Source organism: Ceratotherium simum, chromosome 4 (genome assembly GCF_057802395.1).
Source record: "Ceratotherium simum simum isolate JZ-2026a chromosome 4, ASM5780239v1, whole genome shotgun sequence".
Lineage (NCBI taxonomy): Eukaryota > Metazoa > Chordata > Mammalia > Perissodactyla > Rhinocerotidae > Ceratotherium > Ceratotherium simum.
The window spans coordinates 34,528,808-34,555,232 of NC_141903.1; the positions used below are offsets into that span (position 1 = coordinate 34,528,808).

The window sequence follows — 26,425 nt, forward strand, 5'->3', positions numbered from 1 at the left end:
TCAAGTGTCCTCAATTTGGAGACACTGAACTTGGATGGGAAAAAAATTACATTATTTTCACTAATCTCTAGCTGAAATTTAGCATTTCCTTCAATTGTGACAGTAGCAACAAACCAGTCATATTAGCCATAATTATGGCTTTGTCACCAATAAAAATCACATATATTTTTGTCTCATATTACAGTATTGCAGATATTTTGAAATATCATTTATGCTTATCACTGCTTCAAAATTATGTGAGGTATCAACCTACTGCTAGATCTTATTTAAAGCATTAATAAAGAAGCACATATATTGCTATATCACATTAAAATAGTTTTAAACTGCATTGCAATATAATTGGTTTCCTCTGTAATCCTACATATTTCTTTTTATGCATTTTAAAACATTATTCTGAGACTGGGTCCATGGGCTTTACCAGATTGCCAAAGGGGACCATGACATAAAAAAGGTTCAGAACTGTTGCATCTGGCCTCTGACCAGGATCCCCCAGCACCCATCCCTGCAAGCTCCCTGTGCCCTGTACTAATTTACCCTACTCCTCTCTCCTGCTGAGTTATTCTGAGTCCTCCAAGAAGAAGCTGCTAAGGCAGGATGAAACGTGCAAGGATTTGATTAAGGGAAATGCCTGTGAGAGAAGATGAGAACCAGGGGCTGGGAGAGCTATGAAGGAGAGCGTGAAGGAAGGAAGGCTGGAAGGAAGCATCCTAGACCACTATGCAGTAGAAGGAAAGTTCAGCAAGGCCGTGGAGGTATTCTTGAGCCAACATCAGCTGTCAGAGGAGTCCCCTATCTCCCAGGAATAGACCTGCCTTAGGGTCTCCGCTGAGCTTGGTCATTAGCTGGGAGCAGCCCAGTGGGAAGCTGGCCTTAAGAGTAGGAGACGATGGATTTCAGAGAAGCAACTGAGGCCCTTGGTCAATTTTCATTCCTTAGAGTTGAAGGTCTGTGAGGAGCATTCTTCTGGCCCTATGGCTCCCAGACAAAAAAATGTCTCCTTATCTGTAAGATAGAGGTGATAAAATTCCCTATCTTAAGAGTTGTTGTGAGAATTAATAGAAATTTGGAAAGCAATGTTCGCACAGGGCCTGGGACATAGTCAGCTCTCAATAATTGGTAGCTATTATTATGGCCACTTTAATTATTAATTATTATTATAATTCTCTTTCTCTGAGAGAAGGGCTCCAGGAGGCTTAATGGGTAGTCCCTCTCCAAGCTGGGGCAACTGGGAGAAGGCGTACCACTTCCCTACACTCCCCTGGCCTTCCCCTCAGGCAGGGGTCTTCCCTTAGCTACTGACAGTTCCTGCGTATGCTGACTCACAGCCAACTTCCTCTCATACAAACAGGAAAACACAGCCGGCCAACGGCCCCCCGCCCTCGTCACCCCCCCCCCCAACACCACATACAGCTGAAGGACAGCCCAGCTCTGAGAGGGAAGTGCCTCAGGCTCTGTGGGACAAGCTCCAAGACTGGGGCTCCCGGCAAGATCCAGGGAGGGGTGAGGAGCAATTTCTCCTCAGCCCCACCCCGCCACGCCCGCAAAAAATTGCAGTAGGAGGATGGGGAGAAGGGGCTTCTCCCAAGGATGAACAGGCTGCTTGCTGGGTCACTGTGCTTGTAGGGCGCCAGCCTTATCTTCAAAAAGGCAGCCCCAAACCCTGGATTGCGAGTAGGGGTGTTGCCCTGCTGACATTCATCCCTGGGAAGAAACCTAGGCCGGGCCCTGGGGGAGGGAGAAGCGGATGGGGACTCTTCCGCTGCGCCTCTGCCCCTGTTCCCCCGAGTCAGACCGCTGGGCTCCTGAAGGGCTCCCCAGCCTGGAAGGCTGCGGCTATCCGTGACTTCTGGATGCCGGCTTCCGTTCCCTCATGAACTGGGTGTCAGGGTCCAGCCGCCCTGCTGGGCGTGGGAGATGCGCCCTGGGGGCTTAGGGTCCGACCCCTTTGCCTCCCTTTTTGGCAGGACTGGGACAGAAGAGCGGAGGGGAGGTAAAGCCGTCCCCGCTGCACTCTCTTTTTCCCTCTGGTTCTACCCCCGTCCCTCTCTCTGTTCTGGTCTCTGCTTCTTTGTCCCTCTCTCCAAGGCTGTCTCGGCCTCCAGCCCTGTTCCGGTCCCTTTCTCGGCCCCTAAGAGGGCAGAGCGGGCCAGGCCCCGAGATAAGCTCTGTGGTTGGGTAAGGAGCCCAAATCTTTTGAAGACCGGCGCTTGCACAAGGAGAGGCCGGGGCCCCGCGGAGGGAAGGGGCCGGGCGGGGCGGGGCGGGGCCCGTCGGGGGAGGGCTGAGTGGAGGCGGGGCCGGCGCGGCGGGACCCGGAGCCTCGAACCGCTCTGCGGCCACCGGGGAGCGGACGGCCGCGCGTACTGAGGTGAGGACTCCCGCGCCCCCGGGCCCCGGCTTCCCAGACTCCTCCCCACCACCTCCTCGTGGGCCTTCGTGGGATCCCAGGCCCCCTCCGCTCCGGCGGCCTCCCCCTCCCCCTCCCCGCCGCGACCCGCCCCTCCCTCCGGTTGTCCGGCCTCTGCCCCCTCCCTCCATCCCCCCTCCCTCGTCTCAGCCCGCGCTGCCCCGCGCTGCCAGGCCCGCCCCCAGCACTCCTGCCCGACTCACCTCCTGGTTCCCAGTCCCGTGCCCTCGGGCCGGGCCTGAGTCACTGGGAAACTGGGCTCTGAGTCAGGGCCCGAGGCACAGTACCGGGGCCCTAGTTTGAGGATGGGGCCCAGCCGCAGAGAGGCAGAGAGACCAGAACTGATGCTGGGGCAAGAGTGAGTGCTGGTCGGGACTCCATAGGAGAGAAACGGAGAGAGCTGAAACAGGGAGAGAGCGTACGGGCAGAGGCGCAGACAGAAACCCAGAGTCAGAGATGGCCAGAGACACAGATACAACTTCAAAACTAGTTAAAATTGGAGACTGAGGCAAGGAGAGGCGTAATGACAGAGAGCTAAACAAGGAGAGAGACAAAGATGGATTTACAGGTGGAGATGAAGATGGAGTGGGGTAGAGACAGGGACAGGGCAGAGAGATAAAACTCAGGGGAGATAGAATCAGAGAGAGGTCCAGGGAATAGACCAAGGTCAGGGTCAAGGTGGCCGAATGGGACAGAGCGTCAGAGACCTGAGCCCAAGGACATGGGCAGAAAAAGGAAGGCTTGGAGAAAGCAGAGGTAGGAGGATGTCATTTCACACTGCTCAGACCCTATAGGGTGGGTGAGCGCTCACATGTACACACACGTGTGTGAACATGCTGCAGGTGGGTGCAGAGTGAAGACCCTGGAGTACCCCTGGCCTCTGGTCCTCATCTCTCTCGCCCAGTTCTCTACCCCATCCCAACTCTCCAAGTGGTCTCTGCCCAGGGCCTGGATCCCCCATGCTGGGACTAGTTAGGGCTCTCTGGGAAGCCTGACCAAGGCAGGCAGGATGTGGGGGTGGCTAGGGCTGGAGGGACAGGAAGGAAGTCTGAGCAGAGACAATAGGTGGAAGGGGAGGAGGAACTGGGAATGACCAGGATTAGGATGGCCAGCCTGTACCTCAGCTCTGGAAACCAGTGAGAGGGGGATCTGCACCTCCTCCCTCCTCCTATGCCACAGCTGCCCCTGTTCCCACCTTATGCCACAGCGGGATCAGGCCACATCATGGGCCCCCTCCTCCCCACCATCCCCCTCCCTCTGCCCCTACAGGGTTCCAGCATCTTGTCATATGCTTACTTAGTTGAGTGTGCAGTAATGCAGAGGCAGAGCTTTGACCTAGACCCAGGGTGGGCAGGAGCTTGGGGGCCAACACTACCACTGACTTGCTGTGAGCCTGGGGCAAGCCTCTTCTCCTCTCTGGGCCTCAGTTTCCTCATCTGCAAATGAAGGGATTCTCCTCTAATGAGAAAGCCCTTTCTGATGTTCTGGGATGGCTCTGCCTCCAGATAGCAGGCCTCTGGTCATTTTTCTTTGGAGGAAGACTGGAGTCTGGTACCCCCTTTTCAGGCCTCAGACTTTGGGACAGGGAGGGGGAATCTCAGCCTGAGCCCTCCCTTCACCTACCCCCTCCCCCCAGCAATGGACTGAGCCCCCATGGCTGCCCCTCAGGACCTGGACATCGCTGTGTGGCTGGCCACGGTGCACCTGGAGCAGTATGCAGACACGTTCCGGCAGCATGGCCTGGCTACAGCAGGTGCAGCCCGGGGCCTGGGCCATGAGGAGCTGAGGCAGTTGGGTATCAGCGCCACAGGGCACCGGAAACGCATTCTGCGGCTGCTGCAGGCGGGCGCTGCAGAGGGCGCCCCGGATCCCCAACCGGATAGTGCCATGGAGCCATCCCCCAGCTCAGCCCCCCAAGCCCAGCCCCCCAAGCCTGTGCCTAAGCCCAGGACGGTATTTGGTGGGCTCAGTGGGCCCACCGCCACCCAGAGGCCTGGGTTGAGCCCAGCCCTCGGGAGACCAGAAGTGTCCAGGAGCCCAGAATCCAGCCCAAGGTCCCCTCCTCTCCCCACCTCCTCCTCTGAGCAGCCTTCAGCCTTGAATACTGTGGAGATGATGCCCAACGCCATCTACTTTGGCCTGGACGTAAGAGGCAGGGCACAGACAGCTCAGGACATGTGAGTGGGTTGGCTCCCTGGGGATCCAGTACTGGGTGGGGGCAGGGAGGAGCAGGGCAAGAGGGCTTGTCCTTCCTCCTCACTCCCTTAATGACCACTAGACATTTCCACTCAGGGCCCCAGCCAGCTCCCAGACAGCTGCCCCCACCCCTGCCCTCAGGCCCACAACAGGCACAGGTAGGTGGATTATCATGGGTTCAGGGAGAGGGACAGTGCCCTTCAGGACCTCAGACACTCCCACCTGATCTCCTCTTCCCTGTCTCCCCCATTCCTCCCCTTGCCAGTGCACATCATGGATCCTGGTTGCCTGTACTACGGTGTCCAGCCTGTGGGGGTCCCAGGGACCTCTGACAGAAGAGAAGGCAGAGGTGTCTGTCAGGACAGGGCTGAACACAGGTAAGTAGTCAGTGGGATGGTGATGGCAGGAAGAGGGGAAGCTTGAGGAACAGTTGAGCTGGTGGCAGCCATGTATCCAGTTATTCATCAAATGTGCATTGAGTGTCCACTGTGTGCCAGCCAGGTATTCAAGGTACAAGACGAATATAACAGACCCAGTCCCCTCCTCAGGCAGCTCGTGACTCAGTGGGGCAGACAGGAAATAAAACAGTAGACAAACAAATGGATATATAATTTAAAATAGGGAGAAGTGCTTTTCCTTCTTTCATTTAACAGATCTTTATGAACACCTATTGCATGCCAGATATTGTAGATACTTGGGATAGATCAGAAATCCATGCCCTCATGGGGAGATAGTCAGTTAACAATAGATATAAAAAGTTACATCCTATGTTAAAAGGTGTTAAGTGCCATGGAAAAAAATAGAGCAGGGTAAGAGGGCTGGGATGGAGTGATCAGGAGAGTGGACTGCAAGTTTTCATTAAGAGTTGCCAGAGTGTTAAGAAGATGACATTTGAGCAAAAACCTGAAGCGGGTGAGGGAGGTAGCCATGATGATGTCTGGGAGAAAGTGTCCCAGGCAGGGGGCGTGGCCAGAATAGAGGCTCCAAGGAGGCCGTGTGCCCAGGGGAATCCAGGAGCAGTGACGAGGCCAAGGCCAGCGGGGCTGGGGCAGGGTGGATCAGGGTGGGTCAGGGTGGGAGGAGTGGGAGGAGACAACATCAGAGGTAAAAGGGGCAAGATCGGGCAGGACCTTGTAGGGACTTTCGCTTTTACTCTAAGCGAAATGGGAAGCCACTGGAAGGGTTTTGACTTATATTTTAAGAATGCCTCTGGTTGCTGTGTTGGGAATGGTCTGTAGGCGGCAAAAGCAGAAGCAGAGACCAGTTAGGGGGTTATTGCAGTGATCTAGGTGAGACATCTCAGACTAGGGTGATGGTAGTGGACATGGTGAGAAGTGGTTGGATTTTGGTACATTTTGAAGGCACACTGTTCTAGAAAATTGGGGTGTGAGAGAAAAGAGCAGTCACGAATGACTTCAGGGGTTTCAGCCTGAGCCTGCACTGTCCGGTGTGTCCAGTGTGGTAGCCACTAGCCACAAGTGACTACTGAACACCTGAAATGTGGCTAATCTGGAGTGAGATGTGCTGGAACTGTAAAACAACTACCAAATTTCAAAGACTGAGTACGAAAAAAGCAATACTGGATGAATATAACCGACATAGATATAAATTATCTTAATAATTTTTATACTTATTACATACTAAAATGTTAATGTTTTGGGTTTGTTGGGTTAAATAAAATATATTTTTAAAATTAATTTCACCTGTTTCTTTTTTAATGTGTTTACTAGAAAATTTAAAATTACATATGTGGCTTTTGCATTGATTTCTGTTGGACAGCGCTGTTCTGAGCAATTGAAAGTTCCTGGAGTTGCCATGGTCTGAGATGGGGAAGGCTGTGCGTAGAGCAGGGAGATGGGGGTAGATCAGGAGTTCAGTTTTGGACGTGTTGAATTTGAGGTGTATGTTATATACCCAAGAAGAGGTGACAAATAGGTCATCCTCTGGGGGAGGTCTGAGCTGGAGCGCTAAATTTGTGAGTTGTCAGCATTTAGATGGGTGTATGTAGCTGTGAGTGAGTGTCGATAGAACAGAGGGCCGAGATCAGAGGCCTGGAACACTCCAATATCAAGAGGTTTGGGAGAAGAGGAAGAATCAGTAAAATAGGCTGAAAAGAAATGGCTAGTGAAGGAGATTGTGATGTCAGGAGCCAAGTGAAGAGAGCATATGAGGAGGAGGGAGAGGTCAGCTGTGTCAGTGCTGCTGAGAGGACAAGTAAGATGAGGACTGAGACTTGACCTCTGGAATTCACAGCATGGAGGTCACTGGGGACCCTGACAGTGAGGGAGATGAAAGCTTGATCAGAGTGGGCTCAAGAGAGAATGGAAGGAGAGGAGTTGGAAATGTAAAGACAACATTTTTGAGGAGTTTTTCTGCCAAGAACAGAAAGTTGGAGTGGTTGTTGATAGTGGAAGTGGAGTCAAGAAAGGGTTTTTTATAGGATGGAATGTTATGTATGTTTATAGGTGAATAGGAATGACCTGGTAGAGAGGGAAACTTAGCTGATGTAGGAGAGAGAGAGGGGAGAAAGTCTGGAACAGTGTCCTCGTGTAGGTGAGAGGAATAGCATCAAGTGCACAGAGGAGGGACTGGCTGTAGACAGGGTGTTTATTATAGTAACAGGAGGAAGGCAGAGTTTGTGTGAAATTGGGTAGGTGAGGCACTGGGAGTCTGTGGGGGTTCTCATCTGATTGCTTCAATTTCCCAGTGAAGTAGGAAACAGAGGGTAGAATAGTGGTTCTCAACCTTAGCTGCACTACAGCCTGGGGAACTTTTAAAATTACAGACACCTGGGCCCCACTCCCAGAAGTTCGAATTTAAGTGTCTGGTATGGGGCCCATATACTGGTATTTTTAAGTTTCCCAAGTGATTTTGTGCTGCTGAGGTTAAGAACCACTGGAAAGTGATAGCGAATAATAGAGGATTTTCTGAGAAGATGGTATAAGCAAAGACCTGAAAGAAAAAAGCAGCCTAGGGAAGCATGTTCTAGGCAGAGGGAAGAGCATGTGCAAGGGCTCTGAAAAAGGGAAGAGAATGTGGCTGGGCTGTGGTAAGCAAGGGTGGGGGGATCAAGATGAGGTCAGGGAGTAGCCATGGGTCTCATCATACAAGGTCTTGCAGCCCATGGTAAGGAATTTGTATTTATTCTAAGTGCAAATGGGAAGTTATTGCAGAGTTTCATGCCAGGGAGTGAAATGACCTCATCTGCAGTTTTGAAAGAGCTCTCTGGGGTAGTGGGAGAGTGGATGGGGGAGGGAGGGCAAGTGTGGAAACAGGTGACAGGGAGTTCATATCACCTGGTGAGAACTGATGGGAACCTCATCCAGGGAGAGAAAGTCAAGAACTTTTTGGAGAAAGAACCAGTAACTTTGATTATTGATTAGATGTGGGCAACTGTGGCAGGGAGCCATCTACACACCCCTTCCCAACTTTTCCACCAAGTAATACTAATGGCAGAGGAGAGGGACTGAAATTTTCCAAATGAAAAGTCCAAGTGTTGGGGGGGAAGAAGCCCCATGCTAATCTTTTGGGTTCCCAACCTCCCTAGTCCCCTGTTTAGAAAGCAGATCCAGTACCTGCTAGGCATCCTCCTAGGTGCTGTGGGTAGGGATGTCCAGGGAGCTGGGTCTAATGTGTGCCCGTCTCTGTCTTGGCCCCCACAAGGCTCAGCAGGCAAGATCTAGAGGCACGGGAAGACACTGGCTATGCCAGCCTTGAGCTGCCCGGGGACTCCACCCTCTCGCTGCCCACCCTGGACACAGAGGAGACCAGTGATGACCTCATTTCACCCTATGCCAGCTTCTCCTCCACGGCAGACCGCCCCATGCCCCTGCTCAGTGGATGGCTAGACAAGCTCTCCCCTCAGGGGTGGGGCTGCTGGGAAGGGAAGGGGAGGGAGGGGAGGGAGGCTGGGCAGTGAGGGGGGTCAGGTCTCAAGTGCTCCCAGACCCTCGGAACCCCCAGGATGCAGCCCCCTCCACGCACTAATCTTGGCCCCTCCCTTCCCCAGAAACTACGTCTTCCAGAGGCGCTTTGTGCAGTTCAACGGAAGGAGTCTGATGTACTTTGGCAGTGATAAGGTGCGGGTCAGGGAGATGCCACATAGGGCATGGGGAGAAGGAGAGGGAGAGGGAGGGCTGAGAGGGTTGAGGATTGGAAGGATGATGGGGGTGCCACCACATGACTGATGTCAGCATCTAAAGTAGCTAGGTTAGCAGCTGTACCCCACTGCTTGAGGGATGAGTGCTGATCTCATTAAAAGCGCTGGCCTGGGGCCGGCCCCATGGCTTAGCGGTTAAGTGCACGCGCTCCGCTACTGGCGGCCCGAGTTCGGATCCCGGGCGCGCACTGACGCACCGCTTCTCCGGCCGTGCTGAGGCCGCATCCCACATACAGCAACTAGAAGGATGTGCAACTATGACATACAACTATCTACTGGGGCTTTGGGGAAGAAAAAAAAAAAGGAGGAGGATTGGCAATAGATGTTAGCTCAGAGCCGGTCTTCCTCAGCAAAAAGAGGAGGATTAGCATGGATGTTAGCTCAGGGCTGATCTCCCTCACCAAAAAAAAAAAAAAAAGCACTGGCCTGAGTTCCTGTCCCCGTGGGTCACTGGGCTGTCTCTTCAGGACCCCTTCCCCAAGGGTGTGATCCCTCTGACTGCCATTGAGATGACCCGTGGCAGCAAGGACAACAAGTTCCAGGTCATCACCGGCCAGAGGGTGTTTGTGTTCCGCACAGAGAGCGAGGGTGAGGGCCAGGGTCCACTGGGGTAGGGTGGGGGCGAGGAGGTTGTGTGAGCACACAGTCTGCTGACCTGTTTCCCTGTCCCCCACCAGCTCAGCGGGACACGTGGTGCTCCACACTACAATCCTGCCTGAAGGAGCAGCGCCTCCTGGGCCACCCCCGGCCCCCACAGCCGCCCCGACCCCTCCGCACGGGCATGCTGGAGCTGCGCGGACACAAGGCCAAGGTGTTTGCCGCCTTGAGCCCTGGCGAGCTGGCGCTGTACAAGAGTGAGCAGGTGAGGAAGGCCGGGCTGGGGCTGAGGGGCTTGGCCTAGCCCATTCTGGCCTCACTTTGTCTACCCCTGACTCTGCCAGGCCTTCTCTCTGGGCATTGGGATCTGCTTCATTGAACTGCAAGGCTGCAGTGTCCGGGAGACCAAGAGTCGCAGCTTCGACCTGCTCACACCTCATCGCTGCTTCAGGTGGGGCCCCGACTGGCAGGAGGCAAGGCTTGGGGAGAGACTAGGGGGAGGCACAGGGGTGCAGAGGACTAGAGGCCCCGTCAGTAGGATGTCAGTAGGTGTGCATGGATGGGAGGCCAGTGGGCAGGGTCAAGGATGTCAGGAGGGTCTGGGCTGGCCCAGATGTGGCCTGTGGTGGCTCATGCAGGAATGGCCAGTGGGATGGGACAGGTAGGGGGGTGTCCATGCCCACAGACTGGCTGTCCACCCCTCAGCTTCACGGCCGAGTCTGTGGGGGCTCGGCAGAGCTGGGCGGCCGCTCTGCAGGAAGCAGTAACCGAGACCCTGTCTGACTACGAGGTGGCTGAGAAGATCTGGTCCAATCGGGCAAACCGGCACTGTGCGGACTGTGGGGCCTCCCGCCCAGACTGGGCTGCTGTCAACCTGGGGGTGGTCATCTGCAAGCAGTGTGCAGGTGAGGGTCGGGACCTCTAGCTGAAACGGGGAGAGGGAGGGGGGCTGGGGCAGGGGGCTCAGGGTACCCATGCCACATGCCCCTCACACCCTACCAGGTCAGCACCGGGCCCTGGGTTCCGGCATCTCCAAGGTGCAGAGTCTGAAGCTGGACACAAGTGTCTGGAGTAATGAGATAGTGCAGGTAAGGAGGCTGAAGAGGGAGATGGTGGGGGGATGGAAGGAGAGCATCCAAAAGAAGGCCTTGGGTCTAGCTTGGGGACAGGATTGGAATGTCTGGGGACCCTTGAGTTCCTGTCACTTGCCTCTGCCCCTTGTCTTCCTGTAGTTGTTCATTGTCCTGGGAAATGATCGTGCCAACCGCTTCTGGGCAGGGGCACTACCCCCAGGTGAGGGGCTGCATCCAGATACAACCCCTGGCCCCCGGGGAGAGTTCATCTCCCGGAAGTACCGGCTGGGTCTCTTCCGGAAGCCCCACCCTCAGTATCCAGATCATAGCCAGCTTCTCCAGGTAGGAGGGACAGGTTGGGGCTGATGGCAGGGAGAAGCAGCCTCTGAGATGAAATGCCTAGACTTGGGACAGGGGGCTGCTTTTGGTGACCGGAGGACTTTCCCCAAAGGTCCTGGGGCTGACAGACCCTTCCCTCTCTGCAGGCGCTGTGTGCCGCTGTGGCAGGACCCAACCTGCTGAAGAACATGACCCAGCTCCTCTGTGTCGAGGGCGAGGAGCCCTGGTCTCCCTCAGCCCTCGATGGCAGCTTCCCTGGTCTCCTGCCCCCAGGTAACCCCCGCAAGTGCCTCCTTTCTCTCCCCCAAGAATCTCATCCCTGACCTGTGCCCTGGTTGTCCCCCCTCACCCAGCCCATCTCAATGGGCCAGCCTGGGCGGTTTCCCAACCCTCCAGATCCTCCGGGGCCAATTTCCTGATGTCATGAAATGACCAACGATGGTCACTGCCTGGGGTGGATCTGAATGTTTGAGGTGTTAGTGCTGGTCTACCCCTGACAGGGTCAACCGCTAAGCCAGGTCTCATCTCCCTGGGGGCAGTCTGATCATAGAAATGGTCATCTTAAAGAGGCCGGTCTCCAGGAGTCAGGCCAAAGGACCTAAGACACTTACAGGAAGGCCCATGCTCTGAAGCCCCCACCTGGAACTGACAGTTGGCCGGCTGGTGGGGATAGGCAGTGGGCAAGGGCTGGGTTAGAGGCCTCATTCCACCCTCTTTTCTAATCTGGGTAGTGAGGGGTCCAGCCCCGGGCTCTGCTTGCTTGGCCATGCTGCCAGTGGAGTTGGGTCCCACTGTCTGCCTCAATTCGACCTCTTCCCCAAGGGGGTCAGGCCATCCTATTGCACTGGCCTGGCCTGACCACTTCTCCTTCGCCTTGCAGACCCCTCCCCTGGTGTGTACAATGAGGTGGTGGTGCCTGCTACTTATAGCAGCTTCCTGTACTGTGGTCCCATCAGCAACAAAGCTGGACCCCCACCCCCTCGCAGGGGCCGGGATGGTAAGTGGGGAGCCAAGGGATTGGAAAAGACAGGGTTAGAAACGGGGGTGGGAGCGAATGTACCACAGAGGGACAGGGAAAAGTGGGGCCATGCCCTAGAGTGGGCTGGATGCGGGGGGTAAGAGAGGGACCATGCCAGGTGGCAGCACTGGGTGATAGTTCAGAGCCTGTGCTTTGAAGTCAGACTGTCGGGGTCAAATCCCAGCTCTGCTACTTCCTACCCATGTGACTTGGGCAAGCTACTCAAATTCTCAGCCTCAGTTTCCCCATCTGCAAGACAGGAAGGAATATAATACCCACCTCATAGGGTTGTTGTGAAGATTACACGAGATCATACATAGGCAGAGGGCTTGGCATAGATAAATATCTGATAAATGAGAATTCTGACAGTGGGGACAGAGGTCTTCTGCCTGCTGACCATCCGTTTCCCCCTTAGCTCCCCACCGAATGTGGTGTGTGCTGGGAGCGGCTCTGGAAATGTTTGCGTCAGAAAGCAGCCCTGAACCCCTCAGCCTCATCCAGCCCCAGGATGTTGTCTGTTTGGGTGTGAGCCCCCCACCCACTGACCCAGGTGACCTCGAGAGGTAAAAGCCCCCATGCTCACTGAGCTCCCCTTTTTCCTTCCTGATCCCAACCCCGAAGCCCCTTCATTGGCTCCCATTCTCCTTCCTGACTTCACCTTCTCTCCAGGTTCCCCTTTTCGTTTGAGCTCATCCTGACTGGAGGGAGGATCCAGCATTTTGGCACCGATGGAGCTGATAGTCTGGAGGCCTGGACCAGTGCCGTGGGCAAGGTGAGATAGCCGAGACCCCTCCCCGACAGCTCAGGGTCTCCCTGTCCCCACCTGCCCCTATCCTGTCCTCTCTTATTCCTACAGCCACTCCCACCCCTTCCACTAACAGCTAAGGTTAACTGAGTGCTTATTCTGTGCCAGGCCCTGTGCTGAGCACTGCCCACTCACTACCTCATTTAATTTTTACAACCCTCAGTGGTAAGGATTAGTAACATTTTACACATAAAGAAACTGAGTCTCAGAGGTTATGAAGTCACTTGGTCAAGGTCACAGAGCTAGGAGGCAGCAGAGCACAGGACCAAAAATCGGGCCTCTGTCTCCAGAGCGCATGCCCCAAACCTCGCTGTGCCAGACCTCTTACCACAGAGAGGCTGCCTCTGACTCCCGCTACCCTCCCCAACAGTTCTCCAGGTCCAGAGGCAAAGCTGCCTTCATCTGTCCCATCTTCTCCATTCCCAGGCAAGCCAATCTCTCTCCATCCTGTACCCTCTCCCTGGAATTAAAAGTTCAGGCCCTAGGGCCGGCCCCGTGGCTTAGTGGTTAAGTGTGTGCGCTCTGCTACTGGTCGCCCGGGTTCGGATCCCGGGCGCGCGCTGACGCACCGCTTGTCCGGCCATGCTGAGGCCGCGTCCCACATACAGCAACTAGAAGGATGTGCAACTATGACATACAACTATCTACTGGGGCTTTGGGGAAAAAAAAGGAGGAGGATTGGCAATAGATGTTAGCTCAGAGCCGGTCTTCCTCAGCAAAAAGAGGAGGATTAGCATGGATGTTAGCTCAGGGCTGATCTTCCTCACACACACAAAAAAAAGTTCAGGCCCTGGAGTCAGACATCCTGGGATTTGAGTCCTTCAACTCTCAGCCTTGTGAGCTTTTCCATATGGGTAGAGTGGGTGTAAAAGACCCATCCCCTAGGGCTGAGGATGAAGTGACATGTGAGGCCTGCACTGCTTGGCACACAGCAAGCCCTCCATCTGTGGGTGTTGAAACAGTAATTGTGATGATGATGACAGTCACTCTCATCCTTAAACAGCTTTTCCCTCAGACTTCTCAGAAAGTCGTGTGCCCTGGCAGCCTGCAGTTCCTCCTTAACTCTTGCAGCTGCCCTCCTCTGCTGTACTCTTCTGAGCTGCTACCGTGTGGGTGGCCAGTGACTTCCCATTGCCAAAGTTCCAGGGCCTCCTTCTGGCCTCACCAGGTCATCTCTGCAGCATCTGACACTCCTCTGTAGGAAATGCCCAACTCCTCTGGCTTCTGACCCTACTCTCCTGGTTCTCCTCTAACTCCTCACACCAAGAAATTATCTCCATATCCTTTAAGGGCTCTGTTGTGGCACCCCGAGCCGAGTCCAAGTCTCCTCTTATTGTTATCTATGCTTTCCCCAAATCCAACCCATCCTTTAAGGCAGTGCTGCCCCAAGTGTGGTCTGCAGACTGTGACACTGTACTGGCCCACGGACTCCTCGTCATGGCCCATGACACGATCAGTACCGAACTCAAGAGTCAACATTTAGAATCTTTCATTTTGACAGAGTGATCTTATGTGTGGAATCTAACTATGAAAACTGGGGGCTTATATTTTGTATGTCTTCCTTTTTTTCCTTTCATTTTTCTAGTAATTCATTTTTATTGTGTTTTATATTGGTTAGTGACAGATTGGAAATTTTTTAAAAAAAAAGAAAAGAAAAAACTCCCTGTGTCATCACCACAGGTAGTTTGAGAAGCATTGCTCTGAGGTTCACCTCAAACACTCCTTCCTCCCAGAAGGCTCTCCCCAGCTCCCTGAGGTGGTGGGACTTCCCAGGGCATCATGATGCTTCAGTTATAGCATATAGTTATACCTGTTCTTTCTTACCCCTACATCCCAATTAAGGGCATAAGGCTGCCACACAGGGGTGTTCTCTGTGTTGGCTGGAGCAAATTGAATTGAATTGAATATCCTTCCTGTCTTTCTCCATCCATCTCTTGTCTTTTCCTTGGGTCTTTCTTTTGCTCTCTCCCCATCCCTTTTCATTCCTCTCTTTCTTCTGCTTTCTCTTCATGTCTTTCTCTGCCTTTCCCTGTCCCTGTCACTCTTATTTCTCACCCCTGCCTTTTGTCTCTTTCCGCATCCTCCTCTCTGTGTCCTCCTCCTGCCTCGCAGTGGTTCTCCCCGCTGAGCTGTCACCAGCTGTTAGGCCCTGGGCTGCTGCGGCTGGGCCGTCTGTGGCTGCGGTCCCCCTCTCATACAGCCCTGGCCCCTGGCCTCTGGCTGTCAGGGTTTGGACTTCTTCGTGGTGACCACCTCTTCCTGTGTCCAGCACCGGGTCCTGGCCCCCCAGCCCCTGAGGACATGGTGCATCTGCGCCGGCTACAGGAGATCAGTGAGCAGGGGTGGGGATTGGGATGAAGGGTGGCCATGGTGGAGGGTAGTGGACCTTCATCTATTTGGGGGTCCCTATGGGAAACAGCAGAACACAGTGGATTCAGGCACAAACTCTGGAGTCATACTGCCCAGATTTAGATTCCCACCTCCATCACTTCCTAGCTGTAACTTTGGACAATTTACTTAACCTCTCTGTGCCTTAGTTTCCTCATCTTTACAATGGGCACAATAATAGAGCTGTAGTGAGTTTCAAATAAGGCAATGCGTGTAAAACACTTATCACAGAGCCTGGCAGGAGGCATCTTGTAAGTGTTCAATAAATGTTATATGTTATAAATGTTATGGTTATTATCATTATCTGGAGTCACTTGCTGGTTGGGGACTGGGAGAGGGGACTGGGTATTCTCACTTCTTCCTAAAAGAGGAACACTGTAGGATAATGTCTTAGGGCTTTGGAGACAGAGACCTGAGTTCAAGCTCAGCTTTGCCATTTTATAGCAAGTAATCTGAGGCAAGTTACTTAACCTCTCTGAGCTTCAATGTGTCACCTGTAAAATGGTGATAACAGTATGTAATTCATAGGGTTTAATGCAGCGTTGTTTGTAAGGCTCCTAGCCTGGCACCTACATACCTTAAATACTTAATCAATATCAGTTACTGTGATGAAGATGATGATGATAACGTCTGATGATTCTCCTCCCAGGTGTGGTCTCCGCAGCTGATACCCCAGACAAGAAGGAGCATTTGGTCCTGGTGGAGACAGGAAGGTACGTTTTGCCTCTACCTTTGACCCTGGGCCGCCCTTTCTAGAGCCCAGCCCACATCCTCCACCTTGGCCCGCTGGACCACTGCCCACTTCCTCAAAGTCGCTTCCCTAGTTCAGGGGCCTTGTCTGGGTTGGGTGTTGCTGCCCTCTGCTGGTGGCTCTGAGAAGTCTGGTCCTTGTGATCCTGGGCCTCTGGAGCTGGTTCTGACTCAGGCTTCTTGGGTCTCAGGACCCTGTATCTGCAGGGGGAGGGCCGGCTGGACTTCTCAGCATGGAGTGCAGCCATTGGAGGGGCAGCCGGCGGGGGCGGCACAGGGCTGCAGGAGCAGCAGATGAGCCGGGGTGACATCCCCATCATCGTTGATGCCTGCATCAGTTTTGTCACCCAGCATGGTGAGTGGGTACTGGCCGATACTGAGCCAGTGGGGGATGGGGAACATGGGTGCAGCCAGGGGGGTGATCTCCCTGTAAGACCTCTGCCTCCAGAGACTGCAGCCTGATAGCCTTTGCAAACTGCTTTACCTTTCTGAGCCTCAGCTTCCTCATCTGTAAAATGGGGCTACTAACAGTCCTCATTTTCCAGGACAGTTGTGATAGTAAGATAACACATGTAAAGCATTTAGCACAGGACCTGGTGGGTAGTAATTGTTCCAGGGTAGCAGTAATTGTTCCAGGTAGCATGCCCAGGCGTGGGCATGGAGAGAGCATGGCATTGCAATCTGATTGGAGATGTCCAGCCATGGAGAACAAAGAGGGGGCAGCTACGAGGCAAGAGCCAAGCTGTGCAGCCACATCCTTGAAGGTTTGAGCACAATTATTCTGTGTGGGAGGTTTTCAAGGCATAAAGGATAAGCTATGCAAGTGGCTCTCAGAATTCTTTGTGAGTTTTCGGCCTCTGCTTTATTCTCAAGCCTCAGTAAGGATCAAGTGGAATCTATCTCCCCAGCGAACCCCCATGAGAAGGCTGGACTCTTGAGAAGGAAAATTCACAGAAAACTAAGGAGGGCAGTAAGGGAAAAAAGGCACATCCACGAACCTACAAATAGTTGTGCTTCTAAACTGGACAGTAGCTGGTCAGGGCCTCATGACATTCTCCATGCCTTGGCAATAGCCTCCTGCAGTGACTTCCCCCACTCACTGGACCCCTGTCCTTTCTCAGCCTCCCTCGTGTTCAGAGGAGGACTGAAGTCAGAGGCCCAGGGAAAAGCCCTGGAGAAAGAGGGTGGGTGTTCATACCTGCTCCTCCACAGTCCTCACACCACTACTCTTCATTCAACAGATTTTTATTGAGCTGCCCCATGTGCCAGACTCGGGGGATATAGCAGTGAACAGGGAAGGTTCTATGAAGCTCAGAGACTAGTGGGAGAGATGGGTAATAAATAAGAAAACAGGTACAGTCAGTTCTCATTATTCGCGGTAGTTGTATTCTATAAGGTCACTGCAAACACTGAATCAATGAATACTGAATCGTTGCCCCTGTGGAAATATGGGCTGAGATTCTTGGAACCCTCTGATCACATTTTCATCCACCGATCAATATGTAACTTTGTTTTATGTGTGTTTCTGTTTAAAGACACTTTATTTAATATATACTGTTGATTCATTAACTTTGAACTCACAGCTGGCAGCACTGTAACTCATGCCTGAAAGACATTTATCTGACATAACGTATTTTCTCCATAAGGCACGTCACAGCCTTCTTGTGCTTAGGAACACCAGACAGCATTTCAGCACTACAGTTGGGGGCCATTTTAAACAGTGAAATTAACAAAAAAAGCACAAGAAGGGGCCGGCCCAGTGGCGCAAGCGGTTAGGTGCGTGCATTCCACTGCGGCGGCCCGGGGTTCGCCGGTTCGGATCCCGGGCACGCACCATTGCACCACTTGGAAAGCCATGCTGTGGCGGCGTCCCATATAAAGTGGAGGAAGATGAGGCACGGATGTTAGCCCAGGGCCACTCTTCCTCAGCAAAAAAAAAAAAAAAAAAAAGAGGAGGATTGGCAGATGTTAGCACAGGGCAGATCTTCCTCACACACACAAAAAAAGCACAAGAATGCAAAAAACATGGCTGTAAATATACCATGAAGACGACATTTGTCTACTGTATGAGCCCTTAGCTGAGAACATATTCATCCGGCAATTCAAATTTTTCTCCACTCTATGCATGTTCACAAATGACTGAAAAAGTGCCACAGGTATTGATTGGGGGTTAAAAATGAATTTTAGCAAGTAGATGAATTTGCAAATATGATGATCTGCGAATAAGGAGGACCTGTAATGTGTTTTCAGAGAGTGCTATTTAAAAATAAAAGTGGTGAGGAAATAGAGAGTAATGGGGGCTGCTGTGTGTGATAGGGCGGTTAGGGAAGGACTTTCTGAAGATGAAGACTCCAGCAGGGACCTACCTGAGAAGCAAGAGCACGGAGGCATATTTCCTCCTCTCTGACCCCCCTACACCCCAACAGCCACATACCATGTAGGGGGGTCATGGATGGGATGCTGGGCGGGTGGTGGGGGTCTTTGGGCAGTGGTGAGTTGATATGCTGGCTGTTCTCAGGGCTCCGGCTGGAGGGCGTATACCGGAAAGGGGGCGCCCGTGCCCGCAGCCTGCGGCTCCTGGCGGACTTCCGGCGGGATGCCCGGTCAGTGAAGCTCCGACCAGGAGAGCACTTTGTGGAGGATGTCACTGACACTCTCAAACGCTTCTTTCGAGAGCTTGATGACCCTGTGACCTCTGCGCGGTTGCTGCCTCGCTGGAGAGAGGCTGCCGGTATTCCCAAGTTCCCTAAGAACTCCTCCCAGGCAACCAAGGCCCAATCAGGAACTCCACCCACCCCACCAGAATCCCTGAGGCTCTCTTGTGGAATGGGGCAGCACCCCCTCCCCAGCATTCCCACCCCCATTCCCCCTGCGAGGATCGCCCAGGGACTCAGCTCAGGGCAAGGTGGGAAGGGGGCAGAGACCCGTCCACTGTAGGTTTTTTCCTGTAAAAATCCCTCCACCCTCCCTTCCCTGATCCTCTCCAACCCTCCCCTATTCCACCCCAGAGCTGCCCCAGAAAAATCAGAGGCTGGAGAAATACAAAGAAGTGATCGGCTGCCTGCCCAGGGTCAACCGTCGCACACTGGCCACCCTCATTGGGCATCTCTATCGGTCAGTATAGCCAGACCCCTTGCAGGCTCCCTCCCTGCAGCTTGTGCTCACCCGTTCATTGACCCATCCATTCATTCAGTAAACACTTACTGGGTCCCTACTGTATGCCAGGCCCTGGGCTAAGCTCCCTCCCTCATCATCTCTGTCCAACCCCCTGGCTTACATTCATTCATTCACCCCACAAACAGTTGTTAAGTGAAGGTGTCACACCGTAAAGGTTCACAGCATGGACTTTGGCGTCAGACAGACCTAGGCCTTAATCTGGCTCCACTGTTCTAGCATGTGACTTTGGATAAGTTCTTTGCTCTCTCTGAGTCTCAGTTTCCTCAATTGTAAGAGGAAGATGGTGTAATGAATAGCATCCACCTCATAGGTTACATGAAAGTTAAATATAATCCTGGTAAATTCTTACTACAGTACCTGGCAGGTATGTAGTCCACACTAAGTGGTGAGCAATCAATATTATTTTGTTTTATTATTCTATGCCAGGCAAAGGATTAGATGTAGGAGACACAGAAGAATAAGATGCAGATCCACTTTTTTTTTTTTTTAAGGTTTTTTTTTTCCCCCCCAAAGCCCCAGTAGATAGTTGTATGTCATAGCTGCACATCCTTCTAGTTGCTGTATGTGGGACGCGGCCTCAGCATGGCCGGAGAAGCGATGCGTCGGTGCGTGCCCGGAATCCGAACCCGGGCCGCCAGTAGCGGAGCGCACGCATTTAACCGCTAAGCCACAGGGCCGGCCCTGCAGATCTACTTTTACCAGTCGACTGGGGAGACAGGTCGACTGGTCTTTAAATGATTTTAGGATGAACCCCAGTTGTGCTATACTGATTACACTCTATCACGGGGACTGGCCAATGATGGCCCGTGGGCCAAATCCAGCCCTTGCTTGTTTTTGTAAATAAAGTTTTGTACATAAAATGTAAAGCCATGCCCATTCATTTATATATTTTCTATGGCTCCTTTTACACTACAACAGTGGAGCTGAGGAGTTATGACAGACACTGTATGGCCTAGAAGTCCCTTTACATAAAAAGTTTGGTGACCCCTACTCTATTTAGAATCACCCACTCCTCGTCTGTCTCTCCCCTGGATTGGGAGCTTCCCAAGGCTTGTGTTTTACTCACTGCTGTATCCCAAGCACTTAGCCCAGGGCCTGGCATACAGTAGGGACCTAGTAAGTGTTTTCTGAATGAATGGATGGGTCGATGAGCGGGTGAGCACAAGCTGCAGTCCTCATGACCCTCACACCCTCTGCAGGGTGCAGAAGTGTGCGGCTCTAAACCAGATGTGCACGAAGAACCTGGCTTTGCTGTTTGCACCTAGCGTGTTCCAGACAGATGGGCGGGGGGAGCACGAGGTGCGAGTGCTGCAGGAACTCATCGATGGCTACGTCTCTGTCTTTGATGTAAGCTCTCATGACCCCTGACCTATAGTCTCTCTTCCTGGACTCTGGATCCTGCTTACCCCAACAAGCCCCTAGTCCAGCCCTTTGAAGGCCCTCTGCAACAGGAACCACCTCCCAGAGTCCTGGGCCCCTCCCTCCCATAGCCTCGCTCCTAACATCCTTGCTCCATTGGTTCTTAGCTCTTCTGGCCTCTAACCTTCTCATAGGGTGCTGTGATCTTGCACTCTCTCCCTGCTTCCCTCCTTTCCCAGTACCCCCCACCCCCACCCCGGCAACGCACACACATTCCCTCTTGGCTCTTCCACAGATCGACTCTGACCAGGTAGCTCAGATTGATTTGGAGGTCAGTCTTATCACCACCTGGAAGGATGTGCAGGTAACTTGTCCTGACCCTAGACTCCTGAGTGGGCCAGGAGGGGACATCAAGATAGGAAGCTGACCTTCTGCTACAGGACACTGGCCCTCGGCTTTCCAGGACACAGGGGAAACCCAAGGAGGGGAGTGTTTGGGGGAGGGGGCTTTGGTTTAGGATTTGCTCCATTTATTCCACCATGAGGATTCTTCATTACAAAATGGTGGCAGACGAGCCTCAGTTCCACATGTAAGAGATCCAAGGGAGAGTTAGCTAAGGTAGACGAAGAGGTGAGACTACTGTAATGATAATAAATACAGTAGCAATCAGCTGAGGACTTATCATAGTCCAAGCACCCGTAATCTCACTTTAGCATCACACAACTCCATGAAGTAGGTAGTCCCAGTGTTTTCCAATAAAGAAACTGAGGCCTTGAGGGTCACTTATTCAAGGTCATACTGTAGCGAGTGGCAGAGTTGGAACCCGCACAGTCTGACTCCAAACCTGTCCCCCAAGCACTAAGCTGCTTTGGCTTGGGAAGCACCTGCACAGCCTGAGGGTCCCGCCAGTCCTGGAGTTCTCCCTTTTAAGGGCCTGAATGATGCTGGGGCTGAGAGTTGGGAGAAGACTTTTGTGGGGGGGAAGCACTTATGAGGCAACATGAAGAGACCTCTGACCTTGACTCTTTGCATCCTCTGTGTCCTCCTGACTTCCCTTCCCCTCAGCTGTCCCAGGCTGGAGACCTCATCATGGAGGTTTATATAGAGCAACAGCTCCCAGACAACTGTGTCACTCTGAAGGTCAGTCCTGAGGGGACAGGAGCGGAGATGAGAGGATGGGGGGCGGGGGCAATGGCCTGACTAGCATGAGTCCTCTGCTTTTGCCCTGACCCCAGGTGTCCCCAACACTGACGGCCGAAGAGCTGACTAACCAGGTACTGGAGATGCGGGGGACAGCAGCTGGGACGGACTTGTGGGTGACGTTTGAGATTCTTGAGCATGGGGAGCTTGGTAAGTATGACCACGTGTATGTGTGTGCACGTGTGGTGGGGGGGGTCAAAGTCACCAATGACTTCTGTGTTACCAAATACAGCAGACACTGTTTTCATGCATGTGAGGGGACATTCCACACAGTGGCCACTCCCTCTTTCTGAATACTCTCTCCTCTCTTGGCTTTTGTGGACCCTACAAACCCTTGGTTTCCCTTCCACCTCAAACGAGGCTTCTCTTCCTCCTTTGCCCAGATTCCAAATGTTGGAGGGACCCAGGGCTCAATCCTGGACCTTTTCCCTTTCTCTGTTTACATTTCTCCTTGAATGAGCTCATCCATTCCCATGGCTTTAAATGTCATTAATAAGCTGGGCCCCAGATTTTTATCTCTGGCCCAGACCTCTCCTCTGAATTCCAGACCCACATATCCAACTGCCTACTTGACACCTCCACTTGTACGTCTCATAAGCATCTCAAATTTAAAACATCTAAGACCAAATTCAATTCCCAGCCCCCTCCCCTAACAAAAAGCTGAGGCCATTTCCTAGTTTTACCTAACTCAATCAGTAGCACTACCATTCATCCAGTTATCAAGGCCAGAAACTTGTGAGTCCTTTAGGACTCCTCCCTTTCCTTCATTTGCATACCCAACCCAATCAACTAGTCCTCTAGTCTATTCGAATCTGTCACTTCTCTCCATTTCCACCACTGCCACCACCCTGGTGGAAGTCACCATTATCTTTCTGCTCCCCAACGTCAACCACTAAAATATTTGGTCCCAGAAAGGGAATAGCTGGCCAGTGTTCCATTCTTGCCTCCCAACAATCCATTTTCCCCCACAGCAGCCAAATGAGCATTTCAAGCAGAAATCAGATCATGCCATTCCCACGGTTAAAACCTTCCACAGCTTCTCATTGAACTTAAAATAAAATTCCTTGTTATGGCCCACAAGACCCTGAATGTCTGGCCCTTGCTTATTTCTCAGACCTCCTCTCGCATAACTCATTCTTTTTGCTCCAGCCACTCTAGCTGTTTAGTTCCTCAAACACATCTTTCCTGACTTGGGGCCCTTGTTCCTGCATCTTGTCATGCTTGAAATCTTCTTCCCGCTGATCTTAGCATGGCTTGTTCTTCCTAATCCTTCAGGCCTCTAAGTCTCATCTCCAAATGCCTCCTCTGAAAGGCCTTGCCTGATCCCCCTATCTCAGTAGCTGCCATTACTCTCTCTCAGCTTCTTATTGTTTCTTTCAAAATAATTATTTGTCTTTAATTATCTTGTTGACTTATCTATTACTGTCTGCTCCCTGACTAGGCTGTGGGCTTTGTGAAGGCAGGCTTTGTATTTGATGCTCACCACTATATCCCCAGGGCCAACACAGCGCCTGGCAGAGTCAATGCTAAAATAAATGTCCGTGGCTGGATGGTGGAATGGATGAATGAATGAGTGACTGGTGGGAGAGGAGTTGGGGGCTCCAGGCTGTGGATGGATATACTAGTTGACACCCATCCCCACCTTGCCCCTTAGAGCGGCCACTGCACCCCAAGGAAAGGGTCCTAGAGCAGGCCCTACAATGGTGCCAGCTCCCAGAGCCCTGCTCAGCTTCCCTGCTCTTGAGAAAAGTCCCCCTGGCCCAGGCCGGCTGCCTCTTCACAGGTGAGCCTCCTCCTTCAGCCCAGCACCCCCACCCCCAGCCTGTCCCTCAGGACCCTCCACCTAGCACTGCCCATTTGTGTCAGGTATCCGGCGGGAGAGCCCGCGGGTAGGGCTGTTGCGGTGTCGGGAGGAGCCACCTCGCTTGCTGGGAAACCGCTTCCAGGAGAGGTTCTTTCTGTTGCGTGGCCGCTGCCTGCTGCTGCTCAAGGAGAAGAAGGTGGGGCTCTGGGGCCAGCGGGGAGGGACACTGGGTGGCTATGTGAGAGAAGCCACGACTGCATGGACCCTCTCACTCCACAGCCCGTACTGTCATCAATCTCATTGCTTTCCTGGCTCTTTAACCTCTCTGACCCTGTGATCCCATAACCCCAATGCTTGCGTGACTTCCCGACCTCATTAACAATGATCCTTCTCTCACCTCTCAACCTCACTGACTCCCTTCATGTTCTCAGAGCTCTAAACCAGAACGGGAATGGCCTTTGGAAGGTGCCAAGGTCTACCTGGGAATCCGCAAGAAGTTAAAGCCTCCAACGCCGTGAGTTTTCTTCCCCAGCCCACACTTCCAGGGCTTTCCTGCCGTCACCTCATGGCCTTTCTGATCACTCCATCACTATTCTCCTTTGCCTCTAGGTGGGGCTTCACGTTGATACTGGAGAAGATGCACCTGTGAGTACCTCCCACCCTGGCTTCTTCTCTGACCCAACCCTGCTCCCATCCTCCATCTCCTGGCTTTTTCTATCCTCCATCCCTATAGCTGTGACCCCTCCCCTCCTACTAATTCCTCTCTGATCACCCCCAGCTACCTGTCCTGCACTGATGAGGATGAGATGTGGGACTGGACCACCAGCATCCTCAAAGCCCAGGTGAGGGGAAGGAGAAGGCTGAGGGCTAGGTCTGTGGTCTGTGGTCCCAGCTCTACCCCTCAGTACTTCCCATGCCCACCTCTGCCATCCCTCACCCTCTCTCCAGCATGACGACCAGCAGCCAGTGGTCTTACGACGCCGTTCCTCCTCTGACCTTGCCCGTCAGAAGTTTGGCACCATGCCTTTGCTGCCCATCCGTGGGGATGACAGTGGGGCCACCCTCCTCTCTGCCAATCAGACCCTGGTGAGGTCCCCCCAGCCTGCCCCAACCCCTCCTGATCCCTGCCCGTGCCCTTGCCAAACTACAGGAGGGAGTGGTGTGCCTGCCAGCCTGGTGCCCCCCTCTGCCTTCTCTGTGCTCCCACTCCCCACCCTCGCCTCTTGTTGCCAGGCCTCATTGTGTCTCTGTGTCTCTTCTCCCCTCATCCCTACCTTACCTCTGCCCAGCGGCGACTTCACAATCGGAGGACCCTGTCCATGTTCTTTGTGAGTACTGTGCCTTCTCCAGCTGTGTGCCTGTCAGCCCTGTGTTCCTCTGTGCTGCCTGAGCTGGTGTGCTCTCTGAATTTGTCCTGATGCAGGCCATCGGCGTGTGTGTGTGTGTGTGTGCGTGAGAGAGAGAGTCAGTGAGTGAGTGTTGGGGCCAGAACGAATGAGGAAAATGAGGGATGGTAAGCTGTGGTGAGGAAAGGGGCAAGTAGTCTCAGGATCTGAGAAATAGAAGGAAAGTGGTTAAGTGAATGCATTTTGGAGTCAGACAGACCTGGGTTCAAGCCCAAGCTCTACAATTTACTCCCTGTATGATCTTGGGCAACCTACTTAACCCCTCTGTACCTCACGTCAGTCACCTGCAGTGGTAACCCATTGTACAGGGTTGTTTTGATATCATATATGCACAGTATTTTGCAGCATCTTGTTGAGAAGAAGAGCTCAATAAATGTGAGTGATTAGTAGTCTGATAACTCTAACGCTGTGCCTGCCTCCTGCCACCCCATTCCCATCCAGCCGATGAAGTCATCCCAGGGGTCGGTGGAGGAGCAAGAGGAACTGGAGGAGCCTGTGTATGAAGAGCCAGTGTACGAGGAAGTGGGGGCCTTCCCCGAGCTGACCGAGGACACCTCCACCTCCTTTTCCACCACGTGGGAGCGGACAGCCAAGTCAGAGACCTCCCTCGCCAGCCAGAGGTCCTTTGATCAACTCCTTCTCTCCAAGCCAGGCACCCTGGGCCAGGAGGAGAGGCCACCTGAGCCTCCTCCGGGCCCCCCTTCAAAAGGCAGCCCCCAGGCACATGGGTCCCTGGAGGAGCAGCTGCTCCAGGAGCTCAGTAGCCTCATCCTGAGGAAGGGAGAAACCACCATAGGCGCGGGCAGCCCCTCCCAGCCCTCTAGCCCCCAGCCCCTGAGCTCCAGCGACCTTCCAACACAGACACCTGGCTTCCCCAGCCAACCTCCCTGCACTTCTAGTCCACCCTCCAGCCAGCCCCTCACATGACCCTGGGACCACAGTCTGAGGGAGTAGGTTACCAAAAGACTCTCATCATGGCAGACATTGCTGGGAGCTTCTTCTGCTCTGGCTGAAAAGACTCTAGAATCCAGTGTGGTACTGTGGAAGGAGCACAGGACTGAGGGCTCTGGAGGCTGTGTCCTGCCCAGGGAGTGAGCCTCCACTCACTTATCTGTGCCATGAGGTAACTAAAATAAGAAGAACAGTGAAGGTCAAACTGTCTCTGAGAGCTGTAAGCCCCACGTATTTTCCCTCACAAGGGCAACTCTTGCTTTATATATTTGATAGGTAGGGGTTCTGTGAGAGAGTTGGGGTTTTAAAAGAATGGTTTTACTGCATTAAAGAAAAAAAAGATTTGGAAGCCTGAGATCTGAATGACTCTAAGTCTATCCTACCCCACCTCCTATATTCAGAGACTACACTGGAGTCCTAGAGGGGGGAGGCTGACTGGGGTTGGGAGCTGAGGCAAAGAGGAGCCAAAAGGATGGGTCATTGTTAATAAATCGTAGAACCAAAAGGCTACTATTCTTTTATTCACTCATTTGTTCGTTTGTTCATTCATTCATTCAACAAATATGTATTGAGCACCTAACTGGTGCCAGGTCCTGGGGATATACTATGAACAAAACAGATGGAGTCCCTGTTCTTATGGAGCTTCCACTGTAAAGGGGGAACAGAAAATAGAAAATACCCACAAACAAATTCAGTGCCGTGAAGTAACTAAACCAAAGTGATGTGCTGGAGAGTGATGGTGGAGGTGGCCTTTAGGCTGTGTGGATGGAGAAGGCCTCTACGAAGAGTTGAAACT

The 26,425-nt window shown here is 52.9% G+C and overlaps 1 protein-coding gene across 4 annotated transcripts; it reads left to right on the forward strand.

Moving 5' to 3' along the window:
• The first annotated feature begins 2,291 nt into the window (after positions 1 to 2,291).
• On the forward strand, positions 2,292 to 26,142 carry ARAP3 (ArfGAP with RhoGAP domain, ankyrin repeat and PH domain 3). 4 transcript variants are annotated; one of them, XM_004420055.3, is made up of 33 exons: positions 2,292 to 2,368; positions 4,044 to 4,584; positions 4,700 to 4,761; positions 4,869 to 4,980; positions 8,267 to 8,470; positions 8,613 to 8,682; positions 9,230 to 9,350; positions 9,440 to 9,624; positions 9,704 to 9,810; positions 10,065 to 10,264; positions 10,362 to 10,447; positions 10,592 to 10,774; positions 10,918 to 11,044; positions 11,652 to 11,768; positions 12,205 to 12,352; positions 12,459 to 12,561; positions 14,707 to 14,926; positions 15,632 to 15,695; positions 15,924 to 16,087; positions 18,251 to 18,463; positions 18,741 to 18,846; positions 20,109 to 20,256; positions 20,564 to 20,632; positions 21,334 to 21,408; positions 21,504 to 21,618; positions 23,123 to 23,251; positions 23,335 to 23,468; positions 23,704 to 23,786; positions 23,882 to 23,917; positions 24,051 to 24,114; positions 24,221 to 24,358; positions 24,562 to 24,600; positions 25,120 to 26,142. In XM_004420055.3, exons 2-33 carry the CDS (start codon positions 4,061 to 4,063, stop codon positions 25,603 to 25,605), a joined length of 4,632 nt encoding a protein of 1,543 aa, XP_004420112.1. In that variant the 5' UTR covers positions 2,292 to 2,368; positions 4,044 to 4,060; the 3' UTR covers positions 25,606 to 26,142. The 4 variants fall into 4 exon arrangements, with proteins under 4 accessions (XP_004420112.1, XP_087285767.1, XP_087285766.1 ...); XM_087429640.1 differs by lacking the exon at positions 2,292 to 2,368 and adding an exon at positions 2,639 to 3,163; XM_087429641.1 differs by lacking the exon at positions 24,562 to 24,600.
• Positions 26,143 to 26,425: the final 283 nt, after the last annotated feature.

Coding starts and splice junctions, on each gene's coding strand:
- ARAP3 (XM_004420055.3), top strand. CDS start 4,061: ATGGCTGCCCCTCAGGACCTGGACATCGCTGTGTGGCTGGCCACGGTG. Junction 11,769..12,204: donor CCCTCGCAGGGGCCGGGATG/GTAAGTGGGGAG, acceptor TTTCCCCCTTAG/CTCCCCACCGAATGTGGTGT. Junction 21,409..21,503: donor ACAACTGTGTCACTCTGAAG/GTCAGTCCTGAG, acceptor CCCTGACCCCAG/GTGTCCCCAACACTGACGGC.